Source organism: Podarcis filfolensis (genome assembly GCF_964270895.1).
Source record: "Podarcis filfolensis genome assembly, chromosome: 10".
Taxonomy (NCBI): Eukaryota; Metazoa; Chordata; class Lepidosauria; order Squamata; family Lacertidae; genus Podarcis; species Podarcis filfolensis.
The window spans coordinates 58,557,693-58,575,519 of NC_139612.1; the positions used below are offsets into that span (position 1 = coordinate 58,557,693).

General features: G+C 41.8%; 2 protein-coding genes across 3 annotated transcripts in view; one reads left to right on the top strand and one right to left on the bottom strand.

The window, feature by feature from the left end:
- Nucleotides 1–52: 52 nt before the first annotated feature.
- ATP6V1E1 (ATPase H+ transporting V1 subunit E1) lies at nucleotides 53–14,279 on the bottom strand. The gene is made up of 9 exons (XM_083573181.1): nucleotides 14,102–14,279; nucleotides 8,124–8,189; nucleotides 7,280–7,389; nucleotides 6,596–6,662; nucleotides 4,701–4,790; nucleotides 4,020–4,088; nucleotides 3,029–3,123; nucleotides 1,396–1,483; nucleotides 53–658 (listed from the first exon to the last, which is right to left on the bottom strand). The coding sequence occupies exons 1-9, from the start codon at nucleotides 14,132–14,134 to the stop codon at nucleotides 596–598; spliced, it is 681 nt and encodes a 226-aa protein (XP_083429307.1). The 5' UTR covers nucleotides 14,135–14,279; the 3' UTR covers nucleotides 53–595.
- A 3,273-nt stretch (nucleotides 14,280–17,552) lies between these two features.
- The window catches only part of BCL2L13 (BCL2 like 13), a 32,449-nt gene continuing 32,174 nt past the window's right edge, over nucleotides 17,553–17,827 (top strand). For both annotated transcript variants that reach the window (XM_083572992.1, XM_083572996.1), the window contains exon 1: nucleotides 17,553–17,799. The gene's annotated coding sequence lies outside the window, so the exon portion shown is untranslated. The remainder of the gene's footprint in view (nucleotides 17,800–17,827) is intronic.

The following is a 17,827-nucleotide window of genomic DNA, read 5'->3' on the forward strand; positions in this document are numbered from 1 at the left end:
TGACCCCATACATACTTATTCCTTTGGGGGCAGAAGCAAAGGAAAAACAACGTTTCACACACCTTTTTATTTTAATGATGTATAGGCTGTGCATGTGTACAAGTCAAGTGTGTGTATACATATATATATATAATTTCTGAAACCACATATACAGAACAAGAATCTGGGGTTGACCAAATTAGCATAAGTTACAGTGGCCCTCAAAAGAAACATATGCCCCCTATTTAACGTAATATAAGACAGCTTTTAAATAAGGAAACCATGGATAAACAACACAGGTTGGCGACATGCTTTGAGGGAAGTAGTCAAAGCAGAGACCGACCCCCAAGGAATCTGTCTCAAGGGACCTATACGTCTCAATTTCTGTTTTACATACCACTGTTCTGTGGACAGAGGTCTTCCAGCCTCTCTTCAAGTCAGGCTAAGCATAGCAGGTATGCAAAAAAAGAAGTATAACTTAACCAAAGAACATACACAGGGCAACACAATATAGCACTGAGTATTACATTTTAAGAGGGGTGTTGTTTTATTAGGGATGCTCCAGCATTCCCTTCACTATGGCAGTGGAAAAATTTCCACTGTTACTTGAAGAAATTTAGTCCATGAACTTCCTATTGCTGTTGGCACCAAAAAGTGCCGTTCGAATGTCTGGCATCATCTGTTGAAGGAAAAAAAGAGAAGCAGTTACAATGTGTTTGGTAATGGCACAGAAGAACAGGAATGCAACATGCACCAAGCACCTTGTTCGATATTGCAGGCGCAGACATCAGCCCTGAACTGGCAAGATAAAGGGCTGGAGGGACACATCACACAAACTGTGCAAGACTGCACAATACCAATGGAAGCAGTCCCTTCCCCATGATGCATGATCCTCTCCTTCAACAAAATGCTGGTAATGAGGACTGGTACCATCAAACTGAGTCTATGACCTCAGAGCAAGCACCTGTAGCCACACTGGGCTGCACTGGGACTGAAAAGCTGAAAGGAAACATTCTGACCTTCGTTATTGGCCAGGGGGCCACTGGGACACTGTAGTCCCTGCCTTCCAGGTAGAACATGATGGCAAAGATGTGGCATCAATGAATGGCCAGAGAGAAAGAGCAGGGAGCTTGCTTCCCCTCTCACTGCCAGAAATCTTCAACTACCAGTTGCCCCAGGACAGCAGAAGTGAAGGGAGGCCCCCATGCATCAGCCAGGAGCTTACAGGCTGCTGAGTTGTGTGGGGCTTGGGACTACTGTAAGATGCCTTGAGAATCATTGGATTGAAAGATGGGATACACATCAAAATAATTAGTGGTGTACAAATCATTTGCCAAGGATATTAAGATTGGAAGAAATTGGGGGTTCAAGGATGGTGGGGCTGGAGAGAAAATGCAAGCTTTTTCTCAGGCTTACTTGCTGGGCGATTAGATCCAGCCGGCTTTCCAGAGTATTGGAAACCTTGATTTTATTGTCATTGTTATAGATTTCAACACCTCCAGCTCTAGAAGACACAAACAAGATAAACAATGTCTAATTGAATGACACAAAACCAACAAAACTACTGTTTTAAGTCATGTGACAGAGGGATGAATCAGTGTCACCTAAACAACCCTTACATTTCACTGCAACTGTAATTTATTCAATCCAACAACATGTGCCCCTACATAGTGTGTCTTCATAGTCTTTTTAAAATGTTAGGATCTTTTTCTGTACATGCTCGGGCAAGAATAGCCACTTCTGGATTTTTGGAACCACTATGCAAGGCCATTCTGGAGAATGAGAGGATCATAATCTTTAATAAATTTTAGCATCGTCTAAGAGTAAACGCTTGATAGGTTTGACTGTGTGTAATCAGGCAGTTCCAAGACATCAACAGGGTTGGTTAAAAAACTAATTGCTTTCTGCAAGATCCTCTGCTGACAGCAGTTCATTGCCTTTTCAGGCTATGCATGACACAATACAATTACTGTGTGAAACACACACACAAAATTCATTGCTATTTTTACTTAAAACAGGAAATGAAGCAAAATGTGCACTGCACCCTGATTACATTTTAGTGGAACACCAGTGGGCCAAATAAAATTGCTTTGGGAGGATGGATGTGGCCCATGAGTCACTAGCTCACTAATTGTGCTTGAGCATGGGTGTCTGTACCAAAGTTAAATCAGAGCATGGTAGACATTTCCCTCACAATTTTCACTTGTAAGGAAAAGTTTTAATGAATCTGCATGTTTTACAATGATCTTTGACAGTTGTAGCTAGGGGCATTTGGATATTTGTTTCTAACAAAGCCTAGGTTCCTGATCATCTTACGGAGAAGCAAGATTAAGATATAGTGTACATAAGATCACAGACTAACACATTTACCTGAAAATAAATTCCATAGAGTACAATGGGACTTCCGCATAAACGTGCCCAAGGGGGAGGGGACTATTAAACAATTCCAGCCTTGGACCTAGAAGTAGTCCTCCCATCCTAATCTGTTGCTGCACTGTGAAGCTTTTGAGTGAACTGGCTCTTCAATTAGTCTGGTGTGATAGAACAAGATGGCATTTTAAAAACACAATAATGAGGAAATATCAAATTCCATCCCTTTTGGAGCTACAACTGGATGATCTGCTGTTTTCTGGGTGTATGTGAAAGGTTTATGATATATTGGATATGTTATTGAGCATGTGACAGTACTAATTTCCATTATACAGTAGACTCTTGGGTTACATTACCTTCGGGTAACGTAACTTTTGAGTTGTGAACGCGGCAAACCCGGATGTGTATACTTCCGCGTTTCGCCGCGCGTGCATTGCAGAAGCGCTCTATCGCGCCACACACAGAAGCGGCGCCTTATGTTGTGGACTTTTCGGGGTACATAAGGACCCCCGGAACAAATTAAGTTTGTATCTGGAGGGTCGACTGTATACTGTTAGATGTTAGAAAGTTATTATATTTTTAACCCCTGCTCTCCACATGAAAGTTCTATGTATAACACTCTGCCTCTACCATGTTATGTAGTACCAATAACCCCTTTTCAGTTGTGTATCTTTCTTACATGTCGTCAGGGAGAAATGATTCTTGGTCAATATGAATATCAACTTCTTTTTTAGTGGTAGCTTTGTAGACTGGGATGCTCTTCTGGACAGCAGCCTGAAAAAGGATTTATATGGACATATATGTTATATGTTCACAAAGGAAAATAATAATTTGCTCAATTCCATTTACAGTCCCAAAATAATACCACCACTTCATTAGCCTCTCAGGTTGCATAAGAATTCGTGCCCCTCACAGGTCATTGGTTAGGCTTGCCATACTTCAGGAAAATTCCTGCCGTGTCCTGGTTTTCGGGTGTAAAAATGACATCGGGGGAATTTTGCTGAATTGGTAAAATATGAGGGGAAACCTGGATGTATGGCAAGGTGATTGAAAAAGCAGTGGAAACAGCTCCAAAAGATTAAAAGCTCAACAATTTTGATGGGTTTTTGAAAAGAGCTCAACAACTTTGTGGGTGTCATGAATTTTGAAATATGGCAAGCCTATCACTGGTAGAACACAAGCTCTGATTTGTCCCTTATGGTATTACATTCAGATTTCAATTGAAGAACTCATGTTGTTTCACTGCGAGTCTAGTGAATTGGAACTGAGCTAGATGGACCAAGGTGGTTTCATTCAGCACATGAAAGGCAGCTTTCCATGTGCAATTCAGGCACTTCCTTGAGAGTGTGCTATTCAGTTTGCAGAACAATGCAGATAAATTGCGTACATCTGTTGTTGACAAGGGCCCTGCACAAACTGGATGTGCATAGAGGGAGGGGTGACAGCTCAGTGGCAGAACCAAAGAGGTAGGGAAGGGAAAATAGTTATTTAGACCAGGAAAAGTGTATGGGATAACACATCTACCTCATGCCACATCTCTGATCAAATTTGGGTTCTGTCCCCACCCCCCTGCTACTTTAACTATACATTTATTGTGTGATTTTACACCAATGAGCTTATCAGCCACCAGACACTACTTTATGACCATTTAGTAAAAAAACACAACTTACCTTAACCAATTGAAGATCCTGTTTCCGGCATCGGACAGTCATTGAAGGCTCAAGTAACTGATAAAACCCCTTTTAAAAATAGAACAAGAGCTTAATGTGGCTTGCAAAATTTATACAATCCGAGTTGACAAATCCCTTAAGTTTAATGAACACCTTTACAAACCCCAGGACAATTAAAACATATTTAATTTAAATTCACACAATACTGGACTTAATTAGCCTAATGCGGAAGGTTTGCCAAAAAGGAGTACAAAACTTGGGTTGGGTAGGCCTCTCTGGGTAACAGCTTCCAGAGTTGACGGCCCAAAATGTAAAATGTTCTGCTTTAGCAGTTTAACATTCTGAATGGAGAAATGGAAGTGGTTTTTCTCTGCTGAACTTAATGGATACAAGTACGTTTAGGGAGACAAGTGGCAAAGGTAGAAATTTTAGTGAAGATAAGAACTTGACCATTTCATGTCGCATTGGAGTTAGTAGATTACATACTATATACATGCTGGAGTGCTGTCTCAAGCTTAGAGAAACCAGAGGTAGGGAATTTAACTGGGAAACATCCTAAGAAATACAAAGGAGAGTTGATAGTGTGGATTTAAGAGGTCTATATCCACAACTAAAAGGAGACCATAAAGATGCAAGTTATTTTACAGGGAAGTGTCTGTGGGAAGCATGGAATATGTTTACCTGTAGAACTAATCCATCCAACAGACTCTGGTACCTGCCAGTATCCTTTACTACTTTAGCCAGTCTCTGCTTGGCATCATTCAGCAAATCCTACGATGAGAGAAAAATGCGGATAGAAAAGATCACACCATGTCCTTCAGTCAAACACCAAACCTCAGGCAGACTCCCTCTGCCCCAACCCCAGTTCCCAATGCACAGGTTCAGTTAAGGCATTTAATTGTAATTGACGCACCCCTCAGCTTTAAGAACACAAGCAACAAATAGCCTTTCCAGAGACAATCCTTTAAACATAATCTGGGGTGGAAAAATTAAGTCTTACTACCACTGTGAACATTTAACTTGTAACAGGGCCATTTTATATAGTCATTAGTGAAATGACCATTATGATTCATAGAAAGACTAAAGGACTGTGCAACCGTTGGTCCAACACGCATATGCAGAAACCTGACAGAGACCAGGCCACACTGCCATGGGTGGAGGAAAAGTAATTCCGCACAAAAATCTTGTCCCCAAGTATAGTGATTTATTTCCCCCCTATAAGTGAGCAGCACCCACATATATAGAAGCAAGCAAAAGGGGACATTTGAGGACACCATGGGGGGGTCTAGGTCTGCACCTAACAATACCAGTATTTTGAATAAGGCTCCCTTCCATTGTAATATATCCCAGATTGCAGTCAATTTACTTTATTCTACAGAACCCGTTCTGGGTTCTGTTATTCAGTCATACTACAGTTCAACACTATATTATAGTTTTTCATTTTGGACTGAATTCCTGAAATTTCCTTCCAACCCTGGTCACTTATCTAGTACAAATATAAAGTTATGATATAAAGAGGAAGTTGGAGCGTTTCATGCATCACAAGCATGTGACTGAGCTATTTGAGTTGATTGTGAAAGAATTCATGTTTCTTAGCCTATTTCCTTCAGACCTCTCTACAACAAGTACAGCAAGTGTTAGCACATCCTGCCAGAATCAATTCTTATATCAGAGTCAAATTGCAAAAGGGACAACTTTCTCTCTAAAAAGTGATACAGTATTCTGAATTGTTACGGGAAACAGGAATTAAACAATGAAATTTCTACTGCAGTGAGCTCTGTTTATGGGGTATCATTATACCACTCTCCCCTAACAGTGGAGTGAGCAAAAGGCATTTTGTAGTGACACACACATTAACTGTAGCCCTCCAGCTCATTTTTAATTTAAGCCAATGTATTTCTAACCCTAATAACCAGCAGAAAGAAGGGGAATGTTTTGTAACTATGTTTTATACTGTCATGCCTGTTAAAAGCAGAATTAGGCAAGAAGGCAATGCTGGAAGTGTTCCTTATCAAACAAAATCAGAATCCAGCAAAAACAATACTAATGCATCAGGAGAAAATATGGAAACTTTCCCCTGACTTGCTAATTTTCTGTATTCAGGAGGTTGCTCTGTACAGAGGACCATTAACTCACATAAGCCCTCACCTGAAGTAGTGCAACCTTAAGAACTAGAACAGGCTCACCCATTCTACCATTTTAGGAGGAATTCCTCCCCATTAACATGCCACTGAGTACAATTACTTTCTCTTTCCCCACACTGTTGTATTGTGCAAGAGTTAAATGCTAGCTGGGGGGGAGGGGAGCAATGAGCAGGCTGAAAGCAGAGAATAAGCAGGATGCATCCTTTACTTCTTATTTATTCTCCAGTATAGCAGAAAGTAAGATCAGTATTACCTTCCATTTATAGTATATATGGACCTACAACAACATACAAGTTCCAAACCCAAGTATTTTCTACATCAAATAGGCCCCAAGAGTGAAACCTGAAAGTTTTGCTTTTTTTAAAACACCAGTTGTGAGTCAGACAAATGGCAAGAATCTATATTCTTTTATAAAGGGAAGTATATACTTACGGCAATCAGATCATCCCTTGCTTTGAGAACCTTCAGTCTTGCCTGATTCATCAGGTTGGACATCTGACTGCAAGTCAGATGGAAAAACAGAACTGAGTGCCATAAGCTTCAGACAGTCTAACCAGCAGTCATTTATTATACACTCCCCCCCCATCATACCCCTTATTGGATCCAGACAGGCCCAAAGTAAAGCTCTTTGTATACACCCTTTCCCCAACTCTCATAATGTCAGTCCACTTCTGGAATCTCGTTAACCCAGCACCAAGACTTACTCAGATGATCACACACAAATCTTTGCTTAAACAGCAATATGCAGCTATTTATTTGAGATCACTTTATATGGAGTGGCATTGTTTCTTACATTAAAGACCTCTACTTACTAATTTTTTATTACAATTTACCAGTGAGCAGGACCATGACTGCAATTCATTTTGATGGGACACAGGTGGATGCAGAAATTAAGGTGGCTGGAACAGAGGTACTTTTCATCAACACATTATACTCTTCCTTCAGGATTTTATTTATTTATTTAAGGAGGGGAGAACTTATTCAGGGTCTCATTGCTTCCCTCAGGAAATGACATGTTGTCTGTGGAATTACCTCTCCTCTAGTTCTGGTTGAACTGCATACCATGTTGGCTACTTGCAACCAAGAATAAGTTAAGGGTCACAGCAGACTACTTACATTTTCTTCTGCTGTTCAATTTGTTTTTCTTTCTTTTCATAGTATTCCATTATTTTCAGTCTCTGTGTCTGAACAAGACGACCTTTCTCAATGTTGAATTCTTCTTCAGCCTGTTAGGAAGAATAAGACTCCATCTGGGATATATGCTGCTTTTTCTACTAAAATAGGGTGTTTTGCAAAACACTGTAAAATCCAATTACCGTATTTTTCCATGCATAAGCCTAGGTCCCCCCCCCCAAAAAAAAACATAATGTCCAAAATTTGGGAGTGTCTTTTACATGGATAGATCTCCCCCTATTTTCTTAAATCAGAGTCCCCCAAAATAGGGGGTGTATTATACATGGGGGCATCTTGGAAAAATCTATTGCTCTCATAGCTAATGAATGTCTTCATTGGCAACTGAAACTTAATTTGGTCCCAGCATCCTACACTTCCGTTCCCTTTTAAAACTTTTACTAAATTCTAACTACTAGAGTATGTATACATGAAAACTGATTTCTGTATTCAAGACTACTAAACTAGAGAGGAATGTTAGGCTGCAATCCTGTGCACACTTACCTGGGAGGAAGCACCACTGAATTCAGTGGGATTTACATCCAAGTACAGATGCACAGATCATGCTTTTATGTTCACTTTAGACACCAACCATAACCCCTCACCTTCTTTGTTGGTGATACAGTGTTAAAAAGATTTGTGCATCCACACATAGGGCTCATTGAAACATTTCAGGAGGAGGACTGGCAAACATTCAGTTTGCCACAAATGAGCTTTTAGTTATCTAAAGAAGCCAACATCTTTTATGGAAGTTTCACATGCAGGAATGATACAGATACTTTTTGTTTACCTTAGCATCTATTTCTTCTGCCTTCTCGTTGGCTTCCTGTTCAATGAAAGCCATCATGTGCTTGATCTGTAACAGAAAGGAGAGTTATATTTTCCATGAAAGCCTGCAGGAACATTTCTGCTTTTCAACACCCAGGATTTCTCACAACCTATGTGTTACAAGTGGTTTTTTTTTGCCACCAAGACTGAAAAATGAGCTTCCAAATATTCAAGCTTGTTTTTTTAAAAAAATTGTTTTTTTAAAAAAATGTTTACCAATTCTTAGTTTCAGTTAACAGAACACACCCACAAACGGAGTACAGAGCTTAACAGTTGTTTGGGAAAGAAAGAAAAATATCAGCTGATAGTTGTGATCTTAAATGTTCCAGTGTAGGCCGTCAAATGAAGGACTTCATGTTTCAATGAAGGGTGAATACCACGTTCAACTGTCCTAACATAGTCAATAAAAGGATACCATGTAGTATAGAAGGTGTGAGTCCTCCCCCCCCCCTCCCGATTGATGCCACTTTTTTGAGACTTAATAAAATTAACCACAATACATCCAAACTCTGCTGGCGGCAATGAAATTTCCTTGGTTCTCTAATATACATGTGGTGGTTTTTGCCCACAAATTATTCCCTTTTGGGGGAAAATCTTTCAAATAATCAGATGAGAGGACAGCCACTACAACCCAAACCAAAACTAGCCCTTTAACTTATTTTACTCCTCATATTAAGAATACAATTAATAAAAATATAATCCTTCATTTATTAACTGCATCTAGATTAGTGATAGAAAAGAAATAGACAACTTTAAATGCAAATCTTTTTGAAGCTTGGATTTCATAAGTACATTATGGGACATTGTGCTCATGGACAAATATTCAAACCCTTATGAAGTTAAACACATTCAAAATACAAATGGTGTAGGGACACGGGACAGGTACCCCTGTGCAAATGTTATAAAAGATGATGATGATAAAGCTGTATATGGTTAGGTGTGTTCAATCTCCATTTATCTCAGTGCAACTCTCTGCTGGATGATTTGTGGTTAAAGCGTGCAGATCACAAGTGCCTGTCTGGGTCAGCCCAATGGCCCCATCTGGTCCAGCATCCTGTTCTCACAGTGGCAAGCCAGATGTTTACTGAAAGCCTGAGAGCTAGTGTAGTGTAGTGGTTAGAGTGCTGGAGGAGAACTTTGGAAATGGGGGTTTAAATACCCACTTGGCCATAAAGCTCATTGGGTGACCTTGGACCAGTCACTGACTTTCATCCTAAATTCTAACTTACCTCACAGGGTTGCTGTGAGGATAAAACTGGGAGAAGGATAATTGTGTGTGCTACCTTGAGCTCCATGGATGAAAGGTTGCACATACCTGTAACAAACAAACCAGAACCAGAGAGCAACAGCACTCTATCCACTTGCAATTCACAGTAACTGCTATGCACTGCCTGACAGTGGAGGTGGAACATAGCCATGGTAAAGGTAAAGGTAAAGGGACCCCTGACCATTAGGTCCAGTCGTGGCTGACTCTGGGGTTGCAACGCTCATCTCGCTTTATTGGCCGAGGGAGCCGGCGTACAGCTTCCGGGTCATGCGGCCAGCATGACTAAGCTGCTTCTGGCGAACCAGAGCAGCGCACGGAAACGCCTATTTATCTGCTTGCACTTTGACGTGCTTTCGAAATGCTAGGTTGGCAGGAGCTGGGACTGAGCAACAGGAGCTCACCCCTTCGCGGGGATTCGAACCACCAACCTTTTGATCGGCAAGTCCTAGGCTCTGTGGTTTAACCCACAGCCCCACCCGCGTCCCGTAGCTTGCCACACTTAATAGCTTTATCCTCCATGGATCTGTTTATCCTCTTTTAAAGCCATTCAAGTTGGTGGCATCACTGCCTCTTTTGGGACTGAGTTCCATAGTTTATGCACTGGGCAAAGAAGTGCTTTATTTTCTCTTCCCTCAATCTTCTAACATTCAGCTTTATTGGCTGGCCCAGAGCTCTAGTATTATAAAGACTTCATAATATCACTCTACTTCCAGAGGACCAGAGGATTTCTACTTCAAGATGTTAAGCAGTTTTACCAAATGTGTAGGATAATATTCAATTTTCATCCTGGGTGTGCAATGCCAGGCAATAGACCATAGCTCAGTGGCAGAGCATATAATTTGTAAACAGTGTTAGAAACTGAGATATGAAAGCTTGGAGCTAAATGGCACCTTAAACCTAGGTTATGGGTGCAATAATGGAAATTCTAGGCGTGCTTTTTTTATAAGAGTACAAAGCTGAAAATGAATGAGCTGCAGCTAAAATACTGTGTTCATTTTGCTCATGATCTAGTCCTTCCCCTGCCCACCCCACTAATATTCATAAGAGAGTCCCTTCTCCAGTCTTCGGAGAGTAGCTGGAAGTGGGGAGGCAGAAAAAGGTCCTCCTTTCCTTCCATACTGCAGTTTTAATCTGAAATCTTTGGCACAGTACTGGACCCAGAGCTCAGAAACTGCTTGTGCTAATGAACTTCCATGTCACAAAATGTGCATAGAACAATGGGAGTTTTGAACACTGTTTGTAAACTTCTGTATGTCTCCAGTGGTGATACAATGACCACTGAGCTATGGCCCTTTTCCTGGCATTGGAGAAGTCCTGGTATCCAACATCTCTGGCTGGAAGATCAGGTGATGGGAAAGCTCTCTTCCTGAGATACTGGAGAACTGGTATCTGGGCTCAAACAAAAAATTGACCTGCTCCCAAAGTAAACCTCTTAATAACAGTAAGAAGCATACAGTAGTCACTTATGTGAAGAAAGGCTCACTCAGCTCATGGATGTTAAACACTAAGTAAAACTTATGTACTCTCCCTGTCAGCTGTGAGGGGACAATGTTTTACCAGCACTGGCTGGATCTATGCAGAGTTCAGCACAATATTTCATCCCTAATCTAGCTCAGGGCAGTTCTACTAGGAAGGGCACTATTTACAGTCAACAGGACAAGCTCTAAAGGACAGCCAAATCACATGCACTGTATATCAAAAAATTCCATTGTGCAAATGTTCCTTCAGGAAAATGACTATTTTAACTGAGTGTTGCTGCTATTTTCATATATATATAACTCCCGAAGATCAATAATATTAATTTTCTGTAGAAGCCCTCAAAGTGGTATTTGGTATTAAAAAGGCCACAATGTTTTTTAAATGTGTATTAAGAATTTTTGGAAGACACTTCAAGTTTACTCATATAGTAGAAAAGAAAAATATCCCCTTCCAACCAATAGCGTTCAGGCCTTGCACTGTATTCCTAATCTTTGTTCCCAACTGAATAGTGAAATGTATCTGTCATGCATTTAGGTTCTTGAACAAACATAAGCTTAATTGTCACTCCTATAGATAAAATACATTAGCAATGATAAGAATATAATTACTAGAAGGTGCTTCAAAGGAACCAATTAGAATTAAATGTTACAAATCCCCAAGTTCCACATGCTCCAAAGGTTCAGTTACTGGGACCAGAACTTCCTATTTTCATCAGTTAATGTGAGTCTTAATAATGGGTTTTTCCAGATCTTTCCCCACACATACACAATGTGAAAATAACCCCGCTGTCCCTTTATAATAAATTTCACACCTGCTTCTCTCTTCTAAATTATTTCAAACATGAAGCTACAAGGCTTACTTCACTCACTTCTAGTTTAACATAGTCTGAAGATGAAACATTCCTCTGCCCTCTTACAAGAGAGTTCCAAAAGATATCCTCTGTTTACAATCAAACCATTATGTTGGGATAAAACACGTCTTACTGATAGGCATCTAGTCCAGAAGTAAGCAGTATAAGCAGAGAATTTATATGTCTTTGGTCAATGGCTGAGCAGTCACACTTCAAAGCAAGCTTGTCTTTTAAAGAAATTTTTTTATCCCGTTTTTAGTGCCCCTTGGTATACAAGTGCAAGTAACAAGTAGCAGTGGCACCATATTATGGCTTGTGAGCACCCAAGGTCTATCATTAATGCCACAAGAACCCTTGGCTACAAATTGGTCCTAGCTGGACTCTCTCAAAGCCCATTTAAAAAAATAGCTAAAATACAAATATTTGTCTTTCCTTTATTGTGTCTAATTCAATAGTAAGACACTTTAGCTTCCTGTCTAAATCCATTTATATCCAACTTTTCCACCCAATAGTCATCCTCCCATCAAACTCAGCCAATTTTTACTTTACAAATGATTTTGCAACCCCGCATTGAGCATCTTCTACTACACAGCAAATCCTCACTCATTTCTAACCTATCCATGAACAAACCATTAATCTTACACTGGTAATAACACTATGTATTGATAGTTGTGAATATGGGAAAAAAGGAAGATAGGAATGGGTACAAACATTTGGGTACAAATGTTTGCTGTTTGTGAACAGCAAACATTTTCCATCTATCTACTGCTTGAGATATACTTAGTCATTTTTACTGCAAACACTTCGGTTCAAGGACACATACTCAAGGACAAGGTAGGACATGATGCTGCGATAACCATAACCATGGTAATAAAAAGTAGCTTTCTGCACCTTCTCAGTGCATCTCAAAAACCTCAAAATGTGTGCAACAGTGTGTTCGTGTTTGGGCACAAAGAACTGGGGAGGGGATAACTTTTCACGTTTATTCATTGAGAACACAACCATGTAATCTTGCATATGAGGTGGTGAACATTTCTAATGTAACAAGCTTTTCTTCTTACCTCATGCCCCCCTCAACAAAAAATACACACATGAATTTCAGCTTCAAGGTTAAATCCCATTGCAGCACAGTCGTAACCATATTTACTTGGAAGTCCCAAATTCAACAGGTATTCTGCCCAACCTCATGCAAATTTACTTGAGAAGAAACCCCAATGAACTAAGTGGGAATTTACTACCAAGTAAATGTACAAAAGGACTTTCCTGCTCTGGTCACTTACTGCCAGGGGTACTGGATTATAAAGTGGATCTCTTCCCCTTTTTATAGCGCATTAACTATTTTCCTGTGCACATAAATAACACGGCAGATATTCAAAAAGGTGTTTAGGAGGATGTTTCATTGAACACAGTGAAGCTTGCTTCTGAAAAAACCTCACAAGGATTGTGTTGAAAGTGTCATGCATGTACACTTCTACAGCTTCAGCCTATGCATGTTGATTCAGAAGAAAGTCAAGGTAGACTTTCCCAGTGGGATTTAGGAGTAGAAGGGGTTAACACCGAAACAGAGCATACATAGGACGAAGCCAAACAGTTATTGTTTTATTGATTACCGTTGTATTACCACCTTCTCCTCCAAGAAGCTCAAGGTGGAACACCTGGCTCTCTCCTCCTAATTTTGTCCTTTTGACACCCCCAGGAGGGTAGGTTAGGCCGTGACCAGCTTCATGCCTGAGTGAGGATTTGAACCCAGGTCACAGGCCAAGCACACTTAGCGCTACACCACACTGGCTCTCTATTAAACATTTGGGTTTTTTTGAAGAAAAAAATAATCAGGTAACCCGTTACCCTTAAAAATCACAGAACTGTAGACTTGGAAGGGACCTCACAGGTCATAGAGTCCAACCCCCCTGCAATGCAGGAATCTCAACGAGGTCATACATGACAGAGGGCCATCCGACCTCTGCTTAAAAACCTCCAAGGAAAGCGCGTTCAGCCAGTGTTTCACTGCCTAGGATACAGCAGGGCAGTATCCAAAGAACACTTAACCATAAGGAAACAAGATGCAATTATTTGAGAACAGAAACGAATGCAGAAAGCAAAGCAAAACCCAGGTCCCTAACACATTCTCTCAACCCATCCACAGAGCGGCTCTTCAGACTCTCAGGGTGCAAAAGGTCTTTCCCTTGGAGTAGGACCCCCCGCCCCAATCATTTCAACCGCTGAATTCCCTTTTCCACAGCTTAGAGAAAAGGACGCACGTCACATGACAGCCCGGCCCAGGGGGCTCAGGGCCGCGAGGGAAGGGAGAGGCCGGATGGGGTTGATAAGGAGGGTCTCACAGTACCTGCTTCTTGACGTCGTCATCGCTGAGCGCCATTGTGAGAGCGAGCGGAGGAGAAAGCGGACCCAGACGGACAGAACAATCTAGGCAAGGCAAGGCGTCCGCTCGGGCCGAGCTCCTTGGAAGGCTGTAAGGGAATGGGATCAAATCCGGTTCGGGTCACTCAGCAGCTGACGCAAGTCTCCGCCCACCCTTCCTTCGTCACCGTGTCCCCGCCCCTTACCCCTGGCAATGCGCCAATGGGGAGGCAGGGTCCGTCCCGACGCCGCCAAGTGCGCCCGCGCTTGCGTGATGACGTTTCGCATCCCGGCTCTGAAGGCACGGCTATCGCAGCGATAAATAAAAGAATATAGAGTGCCGCTCCTCAGCCTTGGTGTAGAGAACTTCCAGGCTCGCGTTGAGCAAAGAGTTCCCCAAATCGCCACCTAGAGCAACCCCGACATGTTCCTGCGTTTATGGTTAGGAAGGCCTCCTCGAAATGAAAGGTGTCAGGAAAGGGAGTAGCGCTTTGCCATTCTAACTTTTAGGTTTCATTTCGAGGTGTTTTTAAAAAAAAATTATTATTTTAAAATAGTAGTGCCAACGCAAGCTTCATGTTCCATATCTCAATTGAGTTTTCTGCTTGGACTTCTCAAATAGTGCTCTCCTTGGGTTTCTAACTTTCGCGCAAATATTAGAAACGGAGTACTAGTAACCAACTTCATCGTTTATTGCAAGGGTTTTTTTCGGGTGAGTGGGTGAGGATCTGTAGCAGAGTACGGATTGCGGTAAGCCTGCAGTGTAGTTCCATGTTATATACTTAAAACAGCTGTGATATTTATTACTTATTCAGTATACTGTTGTTAATAATAATACTTTGCCTTTTTCCCTGACAGCGACTCAAGGCGGCTTACAGATAAAAATAAGAACAGCTAGGAAAAAATAATCATTAAACAACAAACACCAATAGAAATAAACGCTATAGTTATAAGTTTGGGGTACCAGTGTTTGTGGGTGCAAGTCGCCCATAATTCTTAAATTCAGTAAAGTTTTAATTCCTCATGGTTTGACTAAACTGTGCCAAACAGACTGATGTTGGTCTAGCCATTAACCCATTAGGAGACAGTTAGCAGAGACAAAAGGCCAGCGGTTCAGGAGGGAAGGGCAGAATTGTAGTGGGCAAAGAGGTAAGTCACTTTTGCAGGGTGGGGTGAGGTGTGGAGTAGAGCAGGAGGAAGTTAATCTGTTTTATGCTGCAGAGAGGGGTCAGACATAATGTCTGGGGTCTCTTGGAATCTGAGGCTGCAGCAATGAGAGGAACAGGACCCTCTTGGGATGTGATTCTTTCCATCTAGACTCAGGTTGTTTGCAGCACTGAAGTGACTCTGGGTTGCAAGCCTGAGCAGTGCATATGAATAAACCATGTATCATAAAAAACATCACTGTCTCCGCTGTGCCTCATTTCTGGAGGGAACACAAACTCTGGGTAAGTGCTTGGACTCCTGGAATCTTGCACTGCTGTGGAAATTGGGGTGGAGTGTAACAATAAAAAATAAATTAAACTATACAAGTAATTACAATAAAAACATTACAACATCAGCTCTTTAATTAAAAGCAGTCAGTCCTCCCAAAGAAGCCCAGGGCAGCAGTTGAGGGCAGGGATGAGTCTGACAGTGCTTACAAGTAGGGTGGAACTCTGTTCATGGGTCTCTGAATTATTTGCAGTAGACTAGCAAATGTTTCTAATTCCTTAATGTTTCAGCAACAGCAAGAGCTTACTCCTTAATTAGGCTGTTGAAAGAAAACCAGGAGTAGATTTTCAAGTGTAGCAATTCAGATTGCAGTTCTGGTTTGGAAAACATATTCCTAGGTTGAGCATGTAATTTTAACCTTTAAAGCCCTATACAGCCTAGGACCCTCGTACCTACGGGACTGACTCTCCTGGTATGTCCCACGGAGGGTCTGCAAACAAAAACATCTTGGAGGTCCCGGGCCACAGAGAGGTTAGGCTGGCCTCAACCAGAGCCAGGGCTTTTTCGGCTGGGGCTCCGACATGGTGGAACGCTCTGTCACAAGAGACTAGGGCCTTGCGGGACCTGACATCTTTCTGCAGGGCCTGCAAGACAGAGCTGTTCCACCACGCCTTTGGCCAAGGCACAGCCTTTGGTAATTTCTTCACAGAACTCTAGCCCAATGGTTGCCATCAATTTGATTTGAAATGGTTTTATAATGAATTGATTTTAGAAAGCTGTATTATTTTACTGTTGTTAGCCGCTCTGAGCCCAGCTTTGGCTGGGGAGGGCGGGATATAAATAAATTATTATTATTATTATTATTGTTATTGTTATTGTTATTGTTATTATTTGCAAATCCAGTTCCCAAGTTCCATGTCTGCTCCCTGAAACACTATTACAGGCTGGAGGTTAGGCTAGAAATGGGAATAGGGGTTGGGTCAGTCAATGTGTCTTTTTCTTTGTCACAGCAGCTCAAGCTGTAACGTGAAACCGGCATAGTGTTGTAAGAGCCTAATCGTATTAAGTCTGCTATCTCCGCCTACACACACTACATTTTAAGACTGAGTGGATGCAGACTTTGTAGCTTTAGCAACAAGATAGCTCTCCCAAACCCTATTGCTCAGCCTCCAGTCAAATGATAACTTATGCAAAATTCAGAAGCTTGCTTGCTGTTTTGTGACATTTTGAGTGGTCCCGACAAAAGTAATGTCTGACCATGGATCTTGGCTGTTTTCTTATGGATCAGTATGGCCTCTTTTACTTGTTGAAATAACTAGGTATTATTCTGTTACTGATTAGAAACTAATGCTGAGAGATAAGTAACTTGTGCAAGGCCTCTCTGTAAATTCAAGAATGTGTGGACCTATTATTATTAGTTAAAAAGTAATTAATTCAATCTTCGGTTAGCAACAATCAACAGTGTAGGCACAAAGACAAGTAAACAATGAGGCCCAAAGGGAATTAAACACAAAGAAAACAGGCTGGGCCAAATTATGCTAAAGCTTAGGTAAAAGTAAAGGGACCCCTGACCATCTCGCTTTACTGGCCGAGCAAGCCGGCGTACAGCTTTGGGATCATGTGGCCAGCATGACTAAACCACTTCTGGTGAACCTTCCCTCCGAAGTGGTACCTATTTATTTACTTGCACTTCGTGCTTGCACCTGACTCCAGCAGGTGGACTTGAGGGGTGGGCGGTTTCTATTGAAGTAGAGTCTATAAGCATGAAATCAGCTCGTTCCTGCCAGTGAAAATCGTATACTGTATTGAGTTTGCTACCGTTAGCTTTTTGACCGGAAGTCCACGCTGTGTACCGCTCTACCCTTTTTCCTATTTCAAAGGCCTCGGCGACGGCACAGGCGGCCGAGCTGGGAGCGAACGAGCACGCCCAGGCGCCGTTCCGTCGCGATGGCGTCACGACGCCCGCAGCGTCTGAGGCGGGCCTCCGACAGCCGCTGCTCTTTTTTTTTTTTTTTTGCCCTCCTCTATCATGGCGGCGATGGAGGCTTTCATTTAAGGGCTGACTGGAAAAGCGTTGCGCGCGCGCGCACACGCACGCATATACCTACATTTGCACAAACACGCATATATACATATATAAACCTTCATCCAAGCGCGTGCATGTATATATCCTAACGCGGCCCCGCGGCACGGACATATTCCTCTTGGCTTTGACCCAGCGCTCTTCCCCGCCGTCCTCGTGAGACTCGGGTAAGCAAAACAAAAACACACTCCGGAG